The sequence below is a fragment of the Parasteatoda tepidariorum genome, chromosome 6 (assembly GCF_043381705.1).
Source record: "Parasteatoda tepidariorum isolate YZ-2023 chromosome 6, CAS_Ptep_4.0, whole genome shotgun sequence".
Classification (NCBI taxonomy): domain Eukaryota; kingdom Metazoa; phylum Arthropoda; class Arachnida; order Araneae; family Theridiidae; genus Parasteatoda; species Parasteatoda tepidariorum.
In genome coordinates this window covers 79,163,835-79,182,816 of record NC_092209.1, presented here as the reverse complement: position 1 = coordinate 79,182,816, position 18,982 = coordinate 79,163,835, and the positions used below count along the sequence as shown (strand labels likewise).

The following is an 18,982-nucleotide window of genomic DNA, read 5'->3' as shown; positions in this document are numbered from 1 at the left end:
AACCTGACAAATAATTTTACAAGAAAAGCGAGATTAAAACTATTACAAGATTTGTTTGATTGCCGGAAGAAATTGAGTAGAGGCAATAGATGATTATTCGACCTATTACCTTCAAATAATCAGCATGCAAACTAGTTTTGATAATTTTTTTTTTTGTCTCACCTTCCGTATTAGTGATTTGTCAGTTCCTTAGATTCATTTGTATTTTTTTGTTTTTTCTTTACTCAAATTTTAATTAGCAACTCCCAATTTACAAAAAATATTTTACTTCATTTGTGCCAATAATTTTAAAAATGTTACAACCGCAGAACTATGACGTGAGTTCTTCTTTAAGTATACATGGAAATATATAAGCAATATCTTAAATATGGAATTCCAAAATCTGAAAAAAAGAAATGATCTCTTTTTGAAAGAAAACAAAACGTCATGGATCGGGGACAAAGCTCGAACTACAGCTTGAAACAAATTTTAAATAAAGCAGCTCTGAGCTATGTTTTGCTGAAATATGGTTATTATGTTGCAGTATATTAAAGGCGGTAATTACGAAATACCCGAAATAACATATTTAATCGAAGCCGTTTGATAAAATTTTGTTTTGTTACAATTTATTACTAAAATGGTGGGATAATAATAACACACTTTTTTGAACAAACGTTTTTTGCTCATTTTTGAACTAACCTTTAGTTCAGTAAAGATTGTTCAATGGATAAAACCCAAACATTTGATAAAAAAAGGCTCCACTCAGTGGCAAACCGTTAAGTACCCTATTCTTAGTAAGCGGTAAAAAAGAATTGCATGACTGGGTGCGCTAATTTTAGCGGGAGTGAGAAATGGATAGACTTACATATTGCTTTCTAGATAAATGAGGTATTGTTGTCGATGTATTGATATTCTGCAGAGAAATTATCGAAGAAGCCGATTGTGGCGCAGTCTCACTTGGGTAATAACATAGCAAAGCTTTTTTCCAAAAAATACATTGGATATTAATTTTTCTGAAGAAACATTTTTGTTATAATTACTCGACTACAAGCATAAAAATAAAATGATAGGTTCCAAATATCAAAAGGTATAAAATAATGTAGGACAGGTGTGCCTCATAAAAATCTAGTCAGAAAATTTGAAGCATTCCAGGGATTAAATAAATTTTTATTAATTACAAATAACTATAATAAATACATAATGAAATGAATGAGAAAATGATGATATCGAACAAGAGCAGTTTCAGACAAAAACTTTTCAAGAGAAACTTTTACAAATCATGGATATATCTCACACAAATTCAGCAGCGTATCCACTGAAAGAAATAAAAAAAGAGAAATTGAAATATTTTTATTGTTTAAACTTTTTAAAAATTTAAAACAAAACAGCTAACAAATTAAAAAATAAATATTTTGGGAAATGAATAACTGAAATTATTTAAGCGTAATAATTTATAGTTAATTTAATAAATAAGTTACCATTTTTTTCGCATAAGCTATATAAGCAAAAACAATTTACGATTTTTTAAATTAGTTCTAGTTCATAAAATTTACCTTCATCATTCAAGGGACATAGTAATTTTTTACTTTTTCAAAAATCAAATTTTCCTTTTTTGCATTTTCTGCAACCTTATAGTAGTTTGTGAAATAATGTGTTTAAATGATGTCTAAAAACTATACATTCTTGGGGAATTAATAATAAACACTACAGATGTATGTAACATGCAACATATTCTTTAAACTTCGATCACATCTTCTACCTCGTCCTTATAAAATCTGAAAAACTAGATATTCCATTATAATTTTGTTAGCAGAAATAAGCAGGAAGTGTACAAATTTCTAAATAAATTTGGAATGACTATTAAATATGAAAGTTAGGATAATTTAAATTTTTTTTTAAATAATTGACTTTCCCATTGTCAGTAAGAGCACCTTTCCTGTGCCGGTATGTTGTTACTGTGTGCTATTAAAATGCGCCAAGTCGCCAAGCTAAAATGTTAATTTTTGCTAAAAAAAACTTGTAGTGAATAAAATAAAAAAATCGACACAGATTCGTTCATTTAGGCTAAAAATATATCGATAGACTTATTTTCATCGAAAGGAAATTTGTCATGTTGTTTAGGCAGGCTACCATTTAATACCAATGGTTTTAACCATTGGTTATGGTTTTGGTTTAGAACTTATGGTTTTAACCAGTGTTGGGTATACCGGACAAATGTATACCGGATAGTGGCACTAAACCTTAAAAAAAACATCAGTATAGGGAATACCGGGTAATTATATACCTGACGCGATTTTCCAATTGAGCGGCCTTTAACGACCTCTATATGGCATTTATTAAATAAATAAAAATTTATTCTTGACTTTTTTTACGACTTGGCCTTTAACGAGCTGCTCCCCTATATGGCATTTTTTAAATAAAATAAATGTATTCTTGACTTTTTTTTTAGTTCAGGTAACAAATTTTTAAAAAAAAATAAGGGCAAAAATAATAACTAGAACCAACTACAGTCAGTAGAAAAATCTACAAAATAGAGAGCGAGTCGTTAAAGACCACTGGATTGTAAATTAGCTCAACGGTCAGTGGTACTTCTCATTAAAAAAACGTCAGTGCAGAAGGCAGTGGATTTAACCTTATAAAAACAGTGTAGGGTTAACAGGGAAATGGCACTCATAATCCTTGATTAATCAAATAAAAACAGCGTATATAATTGATGGTTTATGATGTTCCGTGTTTGATTTGGCAAAAAAATTTGCCATCGCCAATCACCCCCTTTAACGGAAGAGTACCTATTTTTCTTCGGTGGAATCTCTAAAATATAAATATGCGTGAAGTTCTTTTCTGCTTTTAAAAGTAGACAGATCAAATAAGAATCAAGAAGATCAATCAAGAAGAATCAAAATATCTATAAAAAAAATTATGAAAAATAACCTTACATGTTATGAATTTATTCGAGTTATGTATACTACATGCCAAAAAACAATATTATTTTCCTGATAAAACAATTTTCTTGCTAAAAGTTATTTTAAGTAGAAAATTTTGATGATAAACTAAAGATAAAAATATTTTTTTATATTTAAGTCACCGAATCACACAATCAATATTTTATGAATGATTTTGACGCGGAATGAGGCTCTTCACAAAGTGCGGTAACTGATCTAGAACTCTTATCTAAACAATTTTGATTCTGCTTGTTGTAACTCTTATAATTGTTAGCTAAAAAAAGAATAATTATTAAACTCCTTACTAAGTTCCTTTTCGTTGCTCCACAAATTTTTATAATAAAGATCACCCCCTGGAGGAGTAGCTTGAAGAGATTTCAGCTTTTCTTTATACATTGTTTCGGCCTGCTCTACCCAGTATGTGTAGATGCTCCTTCTTGCGAGATCTATGGATCCTTTCTCGTTCGGAATATCCTCGTGGACTATAGCCTGCATACGGTTTTTGATCTGGAATCAGAATAAAATATTTAAAACATTTTAGCGGGTTTTAGCCACTCTAAAAATATTGACTGGTTTCTCAAGATCCGTTCAGTGTGTATAATTTAGAAAGTGAAACATAAATCAGCTGTAACTGGCAGAGATTTATCACTTATCAATTCCCTATCAAGTGACTTATTACATCTATAATGTTTTGAGGAACTACCTACGGAAATCCATCTTTTCAGCATTTTGTCCTGATTAAATGGTACGTTGCGATGCTCTTGGAAATATTTCGGAAAGGAAAGGTCAGCATTGCTTTATGGCCTTTCCAGTCAGCAGTACCATCTGTTGACAAACTTTGGCTCCAATATTTAAAACTAATAGGAATTAATAATTTCCTTTCCTTATTCCTTTGTCGAATGCAGCAAACCGTACGATTCTATCTCTTTCCACATTTATTTAACCCCTTCCTTCTCGCGAAGTTTCGCCCTCTATTTCTCGCTCTCGTGAAATTTCCGGGCTGGAGTGTTCAGTAGTAAAGCGCCAATAAGAATAAAACTAATTTATTTCTTTTGTCCAGAAAACATTTTATTTCTGATTTTACACACCATATGGCAGTACCAGGATATTTTTAAGGTAATTGTAGATAGTTCGTTTGTTTTAAACTAGATGTCAGCACTAATCAAGAACGTGCATTTGGCAAAATAGGCACTTTTATGACAGTTTTCTTGAAAATTAACCGATCGTTAAGGGGTTAATGTTTTTTTTTAACTAATCGTAGGTTATTTTTACTATACTTAGTTTCTCCTTCCTTTTATCCCTTTTATTATTACTTGAAAATCGTCATAAACTACTTGGCAATTCATTTTCAACTTTCATCTATCTAACTAAGATAACGTAATTAATGTCTTATTACCATCATAGGTAAGTAAAAAAAAAGCTTATGTCATACCAGCAGCATATCGAACATGATATCATCCAGTGCTGAATCTCTGTCTTCAGGTTTTAAGGTGACCTTCCTGAATAGGTCAATCTTTCGGTTCAATACTTCCAGTGAGGCATTACGAAGGAATCCTCTGATCACCATCTCAACTATTTCTACCTTCTTGTTCTCTAATTTCTCTTCGTAACTCAACTCTTTCTCCTAAATAACAAAAAAAAGGAGTTTAATCATAATCATTATAGAGCAAATGGTACGTATCTGTTAAGAGGATAAATTAAAAGTATTTTGTGTTTAAATTAAAAGCTTAATAATAGTTGCGTTTCCAGAATGACACCACGTGTATACTTGTAATGTGGTATTAGTCGCATCCATCATTCCTCCATTCTTTGTAGTGAGTCCCGCAGTGGACTGATCGTAAAGACACGGTTCCCAATGGAACACCGAAGTCAAGCATCAATTGCTGCGGTCAGTAAGCGGGTGGATGACCAATTTGATCAGCCTGCGTAGGGACCCAAGGGTGCGCGATATCGGTCCTTGTTAAACTGTTCTACCGTAAAGTGCTCGACTTCGCACGCTGTTCGTCGGGCTACTAAAGCAGGGGAGCTATACCTTCTGCAGAGGTTCAAAATTGCGATGGCATGGATCATTCTCAGGGATGTTTCCCAGACTGTCGCCATTTGCCCATTTTGTATTTGCCCAAAATTAAAGGAAAAGTTTGAAATCACATCAAATATACTAGAGCTTTATTTACGTCAAACTAGAGTTACACAATGGAATGTAGGCAAAATCCTGGAAGACATGCCGTCATAATTTTGATCCTTTGCATGAGGGGATGGCTCCACTCGTTTTAGTAGTCTGACAACCTGAGTGCGAAGTCAAACATTTTAAGTGGAATATTTTAATGACGACCGACCCTCGGTCCCTTCGCAGGCTGATCAAAGTGACCACACACCCGCTTAATTTCAGTTATCTATTGGGAACCGTGTCTTAAGATCAGTTCACTGTGAGTCGATTGAATCGATTTAAATCCTCTTGACCTGACGCGTTTAACCGTTGAGACTCGACTGAATGAGGAATTGGTTGGTATTCCTAACTCCACGTTCTTCCAAATATAGCCGTAGTCAGGCCCGTAGCCAGGGGGGGGGCGTTGGGACAAATCCCCCCCCGAAATTCTGGGATTCAAACTTTTTAGTCTTTCTTTGAGCCTCTCAGTAAATAGAAAAACAAAAACTGTCGAATCAAACCTTTTATTAACTAACTTTATTAAGCATATTTCGGGATATTCCGGTTTATTCTAAAAAAGTAATCGAAAAATTTTCTTCAAATCCCCGTCGCAATGTCTTTGTAAACTTTGTTTACAAATTGATTATAATTGTTATTTAATATTAATTGAAAAATAATTATTATGTAATATTTTTAATTACTAGTTTAACTTTTGCAAAAAACAGAATATACAATATTTGTTACAATGTTTTTCCCCTACTTTGCATGTCTGAAACCGTCCTTGCTTCTTACCATATCCCCCCCCCCCGAAAAAATATCCTGGCTACGGCCTTGGCCGTAGTTATACCAATATTTGTTAACATAGTTGTTATGAATATTTTAAGAAATTATAATTCTAACATACTGTCGCTTCTTTTTCTTTTTTCTCAGTGGACTCTTTTTCTTTTTCTCCAGTGGACTCCTTATCCTCTGTAGGCTCGCTTTCTATTTCTTCAGTGGACTCTTTTTTCGGTTTGGCAGCATCTTTCTTCAAAGATTCGGCAGCCGCCATAGAAATTCCTTGTAAACCATCACGAATCACGCTCTTCACGAAACTTACGAAAGAGGCCATACTCATGTCCAAGACATTACGAGCCTCTTTGTACGCATCTGCATCATATTTAAAGAAGGAATAAATAAATAGATAAATAAATAAATAGATAAATAAATAAGTAGATAAATAAATAAATAGATAGATAAATAAATAAATAGATAAATAAATTAGTAAATAAATAAATAAAATAAACTGTAGATTAAAAGGTACTAAATGCCAAGTTAAAATGCTCTTCGAAATTTTAAACGAAAAATTGAAGTACTTGAATTGAAGTCTGGTTAAAACTTAGCTGTGATTTTCTTTAAACAAAATAAAAAAGGCACAATTTAAATATATGAACTTCGTAAAAAAGCTATAATTTTAAATTATATATTTCATCTCACCATCTGGGCTTTAGAACGGAAATTAAATATTTTAAAAATTACTAAGCTTTCTTAAAAAACGTCGACTTAACGAGATTTTTCCAATGAGATGGAAAAAATCAAAATCAACGATTAATTATCCGTTTTTGCAACAAAAAAAAAATTTGAGTTCAAAGAATACAGCTTTTTATAACCATCTTTGAGCCGACCAGCCTGTGTAGGGGGTAAGGAACTGTCCTGGCATCAAAAAGGTTCTGGGTTCGAAACCCGGCCAAGGCATGGATGTCCTTTCTCCTATGTGTGTGAATGTGACCCGCCCTATAAACGGATTGTGGTAGTGCGACGTGGGCGACGCTGCTCCACTGCCGTGGCTCCACCACAGGTGCCCACTGGGAAACGAAAAGAGAGTTAGCAGTTCTGGCACTTTCTGTGGCCAATGGACAGTAGTTCCAAGTGCCCGCCATTAAAAAAAAATAATAATAAAATAACCGTCTTTGAACAACCGATCCAATATTGAGTTTACGACTACCAATGTTGAACTCCGTAGCTTTGTTATTATGAACTCAACCCTGAAGACAAGGGAAAATCGTGCATCAACCGTTGGGACAAACTATTCAAAAAAGAAAAAAAAAACTATCAATACTATATAATTCTCAAAACAAAATGTTTCAGAAGTACTTTGCTTTTTAATGTTTATTTTTGGAATATTTTTTAAAATATAAAATAAACACAATAATGCTTTTTAGGGATCGGAAAACTGTGATCATAAGTAATTAAGTGTAATTATTGCAAAGAAGGGATTAAAATCATCTAAAAGCAGTTTATTTTAAAATGAAGCTTAAAGGCAGCTATTAACGAAAGTGAATGCATTCCAGTGTAATTAGCTAAATAAATATAATGTAGTAAAAAAATAAAATTAGAAATAATAAAACAGTTTTTTTATGATTTTAACCCCTACCTTGCACTTTTGACTACAATAACAAACATTGGAAACATTTTTGTTTCTTCCTATTTATATATTAATTTTTAAAGCACAATTTGCACAGTTTTTAATTTGATTTTATTTGTATAGTTCTTTATTTGATTTATTTTTCTTATTACTGGGAATTTAAACATTTATCATAAGTGAACTAATTACAGCTAAGGGTCTATACCATATACTCCGAACTTGCTTCCTTTTGTCCACAGCTTTTAAAAATATTGAAACATTTTTTATATATTCTCAGAAAATCGAGTTAACGTTGAACAATAATATCTGGCTAATATGTTACAACCAGGATTTATAAAGATGGATCAGTAATTTCAAAAAATGTTCAAGGGTACTGGCTATTCTGTATTCCATATTTTCGAAGAGATGAAGCCAAAAATGAAACCAAAAGAGTAAGCACATTAAAAGTCTTACAATTCTTTAAAAAAACAAACATAAATTTTGGTTAAATCTAGCGAATTAATACTTAGGTAGGCGGGACTGAAAATATTAGAAGGAAACAACGAGAAATCGAAAAGTATGCATTAAAAACACCTCCTTAGTACTACAGATTAGAATCAGATTTGACACTTTTTATCTCGCCTTCCTCGCTGGTGATCTGACAGTTTTTAAAAGCTTTTTCATCTTTTCCTAGTTTAAAATGCAGTCTAATGTGGATGCATTTTTTTACTTCGTTTTTGATAAGGATTCCGAATAATAATTGTATATTAAGAACAGTAATTCCGGAAAACCCTGTTTGTTGTTGCCCTTAATATTTAATAGCAATTAAAGTATAATTTCAATAATTATACAGAACAATAATTATATAAAACAATTCCAGTAGTATATTTAATAAGTTAATATTTAATAACATAGTAGCTTACCTGTCACGTTTAATGCTTTATTTAAATATAAGTTGAGTGAAGAATTTCCATTATCATAGAGCAAGTCAAAACTAGTAGCAATTAATTCATTCCACTTGGCTGTGATGTTCTTATGTACCCTCTTGATCCTGGTACCAAATGCATTTTTTATGCTCTTGAATTGCATGTGTATTCTTCTTTCTTCACTGAAAAAAGAATCCAATGTCATTATTAAAAACAAATACTGTAAATTCCACAAATGCAATCGAATTATGAAAAACCACTTGCACTTCAACTCCGATTCTCCAAGAACCACTGAAATATTTTTTGTTCTAATTTATCATCAGACTGAACCATTTTATTTGCCTTTGACTAACTAATTATATTATTTTTAATTCATTTTTTTAGTACCATTAAAGAATTTTTTTTTAGTAATACACATTTAAATAATCTTTCAAGAATCTTTCTAATGTTACGATTTTAAATGATCCTTCAAGAGTGAATTGAATTTAGTTATAAATTTATATACGTTTTTACATCATTTTAAAGGGTTTAATTTTACAAATTTTGATTGAAATCAGCCGAATAGTTGTTGAGAAATCGAATTTTATACATACGACTTTTTTTTAAATTCGATTTCTCAGGAACTGTTAGACCAATTTCGTTCAAATTTTGTATTTTGTCTTATTAAATTATGTTTTTTAAAACGATGAGAAAATGTGTACGCCATACAATTCAAACTTTTTTCGATTATTAAATGAAATAATAAAAAAATAATAATAAATAAGTATTAAAAATTATTTTTTGCATGGAATTATCTTTGATAATTATCGAATTTTATAATTGGAATTATGGAATTACCGAGTTTTATAATTGTGTGCAAAAATTTCATTTTATTTTATAGCCGTCGTTGAATAGCGAACCCGATTTTGGGGCTCACGATTACTAACCTTCAACTCCGTGGGCTTATAATTTTGAACCCAATCCAGAAGACAAGGGGACTACCAGATCAAGTATTGAGAGAAACTCGCCTTCGTGGCGGACTTCTTGGTGGAACTAACTCACATTTGCGTTACATGGAGAGGAAAACCACAAACACCTCCCACGGTTAGTTTGACGGCCTCGTACCCATGATCCGTCTACCACTGAGGATATTTCACGTCAGCACTGTGGTCGGTGCAAGCTGGATGCGAAATTCGTATCGACCAGCCATCGCTGGGATTCGAACCCGGTTCACCTCATTGGAAGGCGAATGCTCTATCCCCTAACTTTTGACCGCATTCTTGACTATACTATAGGAAACATATTTTTCTAATTACGGCTACCTCGCTTATTTTGAATGACGAGAATCCGAATCAATTGAAAAAAAGGTAATTTTATTCAGAGAAAATAGGTTTTTGTGTCTGATTTTGTAACCTAAAATATCGTCGACACTGATTAATTAGCATATTTAAGGTTAGGCTCTCGAATAATTACGATTAATTCTTACTTCTCCTGGTCAAACTATTGGGAACATATTTCCCAGGTTACAGCTACGTTTTTGTATCTAATTTCGTAACTTCAAATATTGTCTGCCCTTATTAATTAGCATACTTGAAGTCACCCCTTTAAAATCATTACAATTCATCGAGTCAATAAAAAAGTAATAAAATGCAAATATACACTTGGAAAAATAGAAGGTAGTACTAACATTTATCCTCAAATATTCTAAAAGGAAACAATAAGTCGATACGAGTAGGAACGAGTTAAAAGTTAAAGTGGATCTGAAAGTAGCAAATATAAAATAATATAAATCGTTTGACTTTAATTAACATTGGAGAATTCTCAGCATTTGTTTTAGCGTTGGAGAATTTTCAGTATTATCAACCCTCCTATATGATCATTTTTCTTGTTTAGCATTGTGGAATTCTCAACGTTATCAACCATTCTATATGATTGATAATGTTAAGAATTCTCTCATTGCTAAATCAAGAAAGGTAACTTTTTTAGTCGAAAACTTGAGGCAATCGACCGAAAATCAGAATTCATGAAGATAATTGAATTTGACTGACGAAAAACATGAATTTTTTAAATCTATGTTGATATACAAGGACGAAAGTTTGTAGGGTAACCTCGAACAAACAAAGTCAAACAGTATAGAGACAAGTCCTGACTTGATGATAAAAAAAATAATAATAATAAATGCAACTTGTAATAAACAATAATAATAATTTAAAAAAAATCAAAGTTTAAGGGTGTCGAATGTTTCTGGATAACACCTCAAATTCTTTCCGACAGAAGGGCTCGAGTTACCCAATGGGGGCACGAGTTCTCTTGGGCTTCCTGTTGGCGCTACCCCTAAAAAACTATAACCCCATCCAAGAGCTAGAAATTAATAAACTCAATAAACCAAAATGATCATTAATCATCAAGTATTTCCGGTAAGACCGGGATAGCCTGTTAGGTGGGGCAATGGACCCATGTCCAAGAGGTCGTGGGTTCGTTCTCCGAAGACACCACGTCTAGTAAACGGTGACTGATGCAAGTTAAATCTGTCGAGTCTCAAAGTCCTCCATGTTCCCATAACAAATCATACTTCTGGGGGTACTGATCCAGGAGTTTCCTTGTCTTCCGGATTGGGTCAAAACTACAAGGCTTCAGACTTGAACATTAGTAGTTGTAAACCCAAAATTGAATGGACTGTTCATCGACAGTTATAAAATAAAATAAAATGTATTTCCAGTAGTATAAATTCCAAGGTTCTTTCGAGAGATAATATTGTTGTTGTTGTTAATTTACGTCGCACAAGAGCTGTACAATGGGCTATTGGCGACGGTCTGGGAAGCATCCCGGAGAATGATCCGAAGACATGCCATCACAATTTTGGTCCTCTGCGGAGGGGATGGCACCCCCGCTTCGGTAGCCCGACGACCTGCACGCGAAGTCGAGCACTTTACGGTAGCACAGTTTAACGAGGACCAATACCGCACACCCTCGGTCCCTACACAGACTGATCCAAGTGGTCACCCACCAACGCAGAGCTATAAGCGATAAGCAGAGAGCTCGCCACACTTAACTATACTCAATACTCCATATTTACCTAATAACGTCATTTTAAGTTAGAATTAAAGGTCTATTAGGTTAAAATTAAATAAAAATTATCCAAAAAAGCGCAAATATGTATAAATTGCAATGATTTAAAACGAATTATTTCATTTATTTATAAACTCTTTCCAGTTTGGAATTTCAAACTCCTTTTAAAAGAGAGTGCATTCTTCTCTGGTTTCTAATAAGAGTGAGTGAATTTTTATGTCATGTTGTTTACATGAAAATCAGCAGACTAGAACGTAAGTCATTTGAAGTAGTTCACTTTTTCTACAGTGACCACGACGTAGCAATTTGCAATACAAAAGTAGGTATTTATATTCATTTAATATTTTTTTATATTAAATAAATTTTTAAGAACTATAAAGTAATTAGTTTTCTTACTTGTCAGAGGAATCCCTATCTGGAAGATCTGCCATGGCTGCTGACAAACTGTCGGCTGTAGCATCTGCCACCCTATTTACGAATTCCTTGCTATCTGCAAATAGATTTAACGCAAATAGCCATAAAAAATCAGTTGTGCAATAAACAAAAAAAAATATTTTCAAAATTCGATTTCTCAGTAACTATTCGACCGATATCACTCAAATTTTGTATTTTGCCATGTTATATTATGTTCTTTAAAGTATTATAAAAATTTGTATACCTTACAATTCAAATTTTTTTGACTATTATTAAATATAATAATAAATATTTACTAAATGTTTTTTTTTTTTTTTGCATGGAATTATCTTTGGATAAACGAATTTTATATTTGTGGGTATTTCATTTCTCAATTTGCTTAAAAAGTTCTCGAGATAAAGTGAAACACCCAAAAAATAAAATTAATAATAAGGTATCCAAATTTTCGATCGCTTCCCTGACCAAACTATTGAGACCCTATTTTCCAGATTGCGGCTACCTCTAAATTTTATTCATCAAAAATACGGATCCAACAAAAAAAATGGTATTTCTGTACCGAGGAATTGTGTTTTTGTGTTTGATTTCGTAACTTAAAAACGTCGTCTATACTAATTAGTAAGCATTTTGGAAATCAGCCTGGGACGTGAAGATCTAAACATAAGATGAAAAGTTATTTGAAAGCAAACTTTAAATTTTAATACAACATATTTTATCACGCTGAGCTTTTACAGTAACTGAACTTATTATAGCAACTTTTTCACGAAAATGAAAATTCATAATTAATATCCCTAAAAAAATTAAAAATGCCATATTGGTATTTTAAGAAATATTTGTCAGATGTCTTTGAAAACTTTAAAATTTGATGCTCCCATTTTAAGCAGAATGGTCAAACTCAGGGCTAAAGAGTTCTTCTCTATAACCCTGGATCCAACTAGGTCCAGTAAGAATGTTCTGTACGTTTATGAAAATTCTTGAATTGAGCATTGTTATTTTTAGAGGTCTTAATCTTTTCTGTTGTACTTTGCTTTTCTGAAAGTGTTATTCAATATAAAGGTATAGTTTGTCTAAAGTAAGAACTCCCCTAGCCATTCGTCTGGACCCGTAACGGGGACCATGGAAACGAGGTATAACTAATTCAAGTAGACGTGTGGGGTCATTGTTTTAGGACAGGTTTTGGCTTTGGGTCAGCAAAAGAAAGTGAATTTTTTTCCTCGGTCTATTGTGTTAGCCCTAGAGTGAAGAGAAGCTACCCTCCCTAAAAGAAAAAAAGAAGACTAAAAAAAGCTACCCTCTTGTTCCCATAGCAGCAGACGACCTCAGACTTTGTTTCGAAAGGAGTTCTTACCGTAGGCAAACTATAAAATAGTTATTATTAAATTAAAAGTTATGTTGCCACGTGGAAACTATGAACTGGATTGTTCGGAATGTCGTCAGTGAAATGATGGTTTACATTTCAAAAGTGGAAAAAATTCGAAGCGCGCTTCAAAGGGTCCTTGTCTCAGAACTCGCCCATTATCGAATTTTGAGGAGAAAATTTTTTTTTCTTACCTTTGAAAATATTTTCCGTAACGATCTTGTACTTTTCGTGGTAGACAGCATCAACAGTATATCTGTCACACTCTGAATTGCTCACGTATCTTATTTTGACGGCAGCGTCGCTTTCGATGATACATAAGAATAAGGACAACATCCAGAAATAATGCAAGATGCCATTTTGAGATCCTTTACAAGATAAATAAATACAAGGTATTCAAAAAATTTTAGCATTCATGGCATAAATTCGAAAAGATGCAAAATGACATTTGGAGATCCTTTTTAAAAATAATATAATAAATACAAGCTGTTAAAAAAATATTAGAATCAATGACATAAAGTCGAACTGATACAAGGGATACAAATAAAGTATCGGAAATATGCCCTGAAAATGTTTTAACGAACGTACGAGCAAAATTGTATTAGCATATTTCTTCAATACAATCATCAGCAAAACCCTGCACCTTTTGCCACATCTCAAGCAGTTATGTAACTTGTTTGTCAAAAATGTAGTTCCCATCAGCTCGAAGAAAGTGTTCTTTCAGCTTAGAAAAGATATTGTAGTTACAAGGTCCCATGTCAGGAGAGTACGGAGGATGTTCCAACACCTCCCAAAATGGTTTAACCCGTCATGCAACCGTACTAGACGGCAAACCCATTCGCAACATGGGCTTCAGATAATCCTTGATAACGCTTTGATGCAGGGCCGGCTTAAGCGTAAGCGGGGCCCTAGGCCATTTAAATTTTTGGGGCCCTTAGATTAAATTTTATTCTCGTATATTTTTTTTTAAATTCAAATATAAAAGTATTTATGTATCTTTTCATTTAAGAAAGCATATTTAGAATAAAAATAAATAATAATAAATTAAATTTTACTTTATTTTATTAAATTAGAACTAAAAAATAATCGTAAAATTTTGAAAAAATTTGAAAAATCACTGTTTTTCTTAATTTTTTAAAATTTATTTTTAAAAAAATCCATTTTAAGGGGGGCCCCTAATCATTGGGGGCCCCAGGCCATGGCCTAGTCTAGCCTAATGGGTAATCCGGCAATGCTTCGATGCATTTTTGCCAGGAGCAATATCGATTATAATCCATGACCTCTGATCTGCGCGATAAAGCTTCCGAATTCTCCCTAAACGGAGGGGTATACACCCACCCTTCACTGATCACATTCCGTTTGCGCATGGCAGATATTCTGTGTTCTAAACTGCATTGCCAGTAGTGCTTAATCATCCTTCCTAATCCTATAGTAAGGGAAGGGAATCAAAAGATTTATTATTACAATGGACCAAAAAAAGTTTAAATAAATAATCTGAAGATTTATAAAGAAATTGGCCAGTTGGAAACCTCATTTTGAGAATATGACAATCCGTGGATAGTTGGATCATTTTTTTAAAAAAATATTTCACATTGCCAGATTTTTCCTCAACCGATTTTCTCAAAAAGCGATTGCGTTAAACATTCTAAGGACGTTACTATTTAGTTAATTGAATCAAATATTAAAAAATTGCATTATTTCTGTTTAGTATGATTCTTTAGAAAATTATTCCTCCAGATAACAGTTAATTAATTTAAATAATTATTTTGCTTCGTTGGATTTAAGTGGAACCATCTATTATTTCGATAATTTTCAGTTTTTGCATGCATTTAGAAAGCAAAGCTATCGGAATGACGTACAGAATTTTACACTAATAGAAAAATTAAAATAATTAACCATAACAAAAATCTTCCGAAATTAATTACTGCAGCAAAAGTTTGTTTTAACGTCAATTCAAAATAAAAGATAATTATAAGCGAATACGCATATTTAATGTTAAGACAGAAATAAAAAACGAGGGTATAATTGTGTGAAGTATATTCTGATGTCTTAGATAACAGCGAACTAAAAAATTTTTGTAATAGTGGACCTGTCGCAACATGCCGTTCTCATTATATAGAGCTTTTACTATATACATAAATAATGTAATCCTCAGGAATATTAAGAGGACGCCATAGCAAGGAAGAAAATTTTCCTCGCGAAATTCTCTTTTTTCTCCATTACTAATTAAAAATTTAAAGTATAGAGAAAGTGAGTTCAGACAAACCTAGAGTAAGCCATAAAGTTCCAAATACTGAAAAAAAATTCTAAAATATGCAAATGAAAATAAATGATGAGAAGATAGCTTAGGATTACGCAATGGTGAAGTTCTCTTCAAATAATTTGTTTGCATTTTAATATTTTGAAGTATTTTTTTCAGCAACTGAAACTTCATTACCTACTCTAGGTTTGTCTGAACTTGCTTTTTCTTTCTTTTAAATTAGTAATGAAGGATAAAGAGAATTTGAGACGAAAATTTTCTTCCGTGGTATGGCGTCTTCTTAAGTATTGCTGGAATAAATTATAATAAAATAATTCATTTTTCGAGAAAATTAATTCATAAAACTGAGCGATGCTAATAAAAATTCATTTTTTACCTTTGGTGAAATGCTGCATGATGAGAGCCTATTTCACGTGTCCTAACGTATCGTATGAAATCTACCAAGAAAAACCGAATGCGGCACATTGCAGCAGCTGCTGATTCTCAGAGATGCTCAGCAATTATCTCTTACTTCTCAAAACACGTCAGCGTAAGTTATCAGTGTCCGTAAAAAAAGAGAAAAGAAAAATGATTAATTTTTTAATCCCTGATCTTCCACATATCTCTATTGTCCCCATTTAGAACGATTTATTTTTAAATTTGATTTGGAACAATTTTTTTTAATGCTAAGGTTTTGAGAGAAGGAAATGATCAGTGTAATTTTAGTGAACATTGAACTTAATAAAACAAACTTTAGCTCGCATAAAAGTATTGTTTGTAAAACATAGTTTACAAACAAAATACTAAAAGCTGATTATAAAAGCAGATGGGTCACTCTCCAGTAGTACCTAATTTATCTTAAGGCCTGAGAAGCCCAGGTCTAGGGCCCCCACATTTTTGGGGGCCCTATTAGTGTTAAAAATGATACATTTTTGATTTTTTCCTTTAGAATTTTATAATAGAACTATGAGTTAACAAAAATTTTAATAAATATAAGCTCAAATTTACGCTAATCTATCGTACTAACATTATAAATAATTTAAAGAAACTTCATAAGTAAGCAAGTAATTTATTGTTATATTTTCTTTTATTTTACAATTATGACTAGGGGGCCCCTAACTGTTCTGTGCCTAGGGTCCCCGCATTTTTCGATAAGGCACTGTCTTCCAGGCAGAATCGAATTCCCTGCGATTATTTGAGTAAAATTTAAATAGTTTTACTGACTTTCAAGATTTAAATTACTACATTTTTAATAGTGATTTAAAAATTAACATGCACATAATATATCTTATTTTTATAAATTTTGAAAAATTTAAGATACTTTTCGTAACTTTCAACAAATCAATTTTTACTTAACATACGTACATGGAAATTTTTGGAACATAAGACGTCTATATTTTAATGTAAAAATATTTTCGAATGTATCTCTTTGCAAAAAATTATGAAAAAAATTCTCAAAGTGTAAGTTTTAATGCTCTGAAATTTAAGATCTTCTTCTTATCTCCAACAGTTAAGCCAAAGGTTTATTCGATCTGGTCTAACTTAGTCAGACCAAGTCGAATTAACAGTAGATTATATACCTGTCGATGACAAACAGAGAAGACGAGTATAGTTTGTCAACGGTAAGAACTACCTCCACCACAAAGTCTGAGGCCGTCTGCTGGAAACAAGAATAGCGCATTTCAAGGAGGGTAGTTTCTCTCTTAATTCTAAGGCTAACACAATAAATCGGAGAAAAAGATTCCCTTTCTTTCGCCGACCAGACAGAGTCAAAACCTGCCTTAAACAATGACTCTACACCTTCTTGAAATAGTTTTACCTCGTTACCATAGTCACCACCACGGGTCCAGACGAATGGTTAGGGGAGTTCTTACTTTAGACAAGCTATAGAATTCTTCTCTGCTGAGACCAATATATGTTTGGGGAGTGGCCTGATGAAGCTGACATTTAAGACAATGGAGAAAAGTTTTCAATCCACCAGGAAATTTTAGACATTTCAGGTGACCGCTAGCTAGGCGCGATGTTCAAGTTTGGGTAGATCTGTCTCCCGAAATAGAAAGAGAGAATCCTGGTTCGGTCGCCACGTACTAGCTGTTGGTGGAAGGCAGTTGCATGTCTTCTTTAACAGTAGATTTTTCGATAGAATAAAGTTCCATAACCATAAATGTTAGTTTGGTGGTATTAGAAGAGAAATCTGTTGACAGCAGCCTTCTTCAGCGAGTTTGTCTGGTATTTCGTTGCCCTAAATATCCATACGTGATGGCACCCAATGTAAGTGTATTTCGCGATGTTGCAAAATGGTTTTTAGTTTATTATAGATGGAAATACTTGTGCGTTCACCAATATTTAAACGGTCTTTGAGATGCACTGCGGCTATCAGTCAAGATCCATAAAATCAAGATCCGTTTACAGTATACAGCAGAGTATCTAAACCCCCTTAATAAGGGTCACCGAAAATTTATCAATTTTGATATTTCTTTAACTAAAGATATTACTTATATATAAGAAATATATATTTCTTCAACTTATTATAATAATTTTAAAATTTCCAAATATTTTTACGTAATATATATCAAAATAAATAAAAATAAGACAGTACATACAAGGAAACACAAAATCTTTCGATGGATTTTTTGCGACAGAAACGTTTATTTTATTTGCTTTTACGCATGACGGTTCGCACATGTGTATATAGCCGTCTTTGGAGTCCCACAAATGAAATATTATGGGGTCCCCCTCCCCACACCAAAAAGTTTCAGAAAACCTGATCTAAAATGTAATTTTTGAATGATTTATTTATATATGTCATTTTTAAATGAACCACGCGCTAATTATCACCCTTATATTAAATTAGCTGTATATTTGCTCTGATCTTTCATTGTTTTGGACTAAATAAGTTTTTTTAGCAATTGTTTATGACTATTTCTAAACATAAATGAGTACATATGGAAAATATAATGCTAGCACTTTAATATGTAACTAGTTCAAGTAAATCTCATATTATAAAAAAATTAATAATATGTCCGCTTTTTTGGTAGTGCTACATACATATTAATCAATGTATGTTTCGAACAATTAAGAGGACACTTAAGAACATTAAGAGGAACAATTAAGATTAAGGCTCTAGGGCTGTCGCTCCGCTGAGTTTAGTTTAGTGATTCTTTTTGATTTCATTGATGATGGTTTCATTTAACGAAACATGGGTAAAAATATTTCGAAATAAACTAAAAAAAACTAGAGACTAAAAGTGAATAGAGTAACATAAAACTATTTTAAGCATACCCATCTAGTTTTATGTTTATTTGAATGCTTTACGTGCTTTTAAAACATATTCAATATTGAAGAAAAACTTGCTCTGCCGACAAAAACTTACAATGTATTTTGATCTCAACTAATTTACTCTTCTTTGGATATTTAATTGACAAATTGCCTCCTTGTCTTTAAATGTTTAGCTTGAACAAAAACAATCATGATTTTATTTATTCAGCGATTTGTTTGTAATAATTAAATAATAATTTTTGAAATATTTTATTTAGACGTATCAACTATTT

General features: G+C 32.4%; 2 protein-coding genes across 2 annotated transcripts in view; one reads left to right on the top strand and one right to left on the bottom strand.

The window, feature by feature from the left end:
- Window positions 1-18,982, top strand: part of LOC107456859 (voltage-dependent anion-selective channel protein 2) — a 111,306-nt gene that overhangs the window by 16,809 nt on the left and 75,515 nt on the right. The gene's annotated exons all lie outside the window — the stretch shown is intronic.
- On the bottom strand, window positions 1,126-15,949 carry LOC107456851 (uncharacterized). The gene is made up of 8 exons (XM_043044251.2): window positions 15,829-15,949; window positions 13,387-13,560; window positions 11,821-11,914; window positions 8,374-8,558; window positions 5,972-6,216; window positions 4,354-4,545; window positions 3,227-3,428; window positions 1,126-1,294 (listed from the first exon to the last, which is right to left on the bottom strand). The coding sequence occupies exons 1-8, from the start codon at window positions 15,845-15,847 to the stop codon at window positions 1,257-1,259; spliced, it is 1,149 nt and encodes a 382-aa protein (XP_042900185.1). The 5' UTR covers window positions 15,848-15,949; the 3' UTR covers window positions 1,126-1,256.

Excerpts from the sequence above, each read along its gene's own strand:
- LOC107456851 (XM_043044251.2), bottom strand. Across the intron at positions 8,559-11,820 it reads GATAGGGATTCCTCTGACAA|TGAAGAAAGAAGAATACACA; the intron begins GTAAGAAAACTA and ends TTCTTTTTTCAG. Across the intron at positions 1,295-3,226 it reads GAGCAACGAAAAGGAACTTA|TGGATACGCTGCTGAATTTG; the intron begins GTAAGGAGTTTA and ends TATTTCTTTCAG.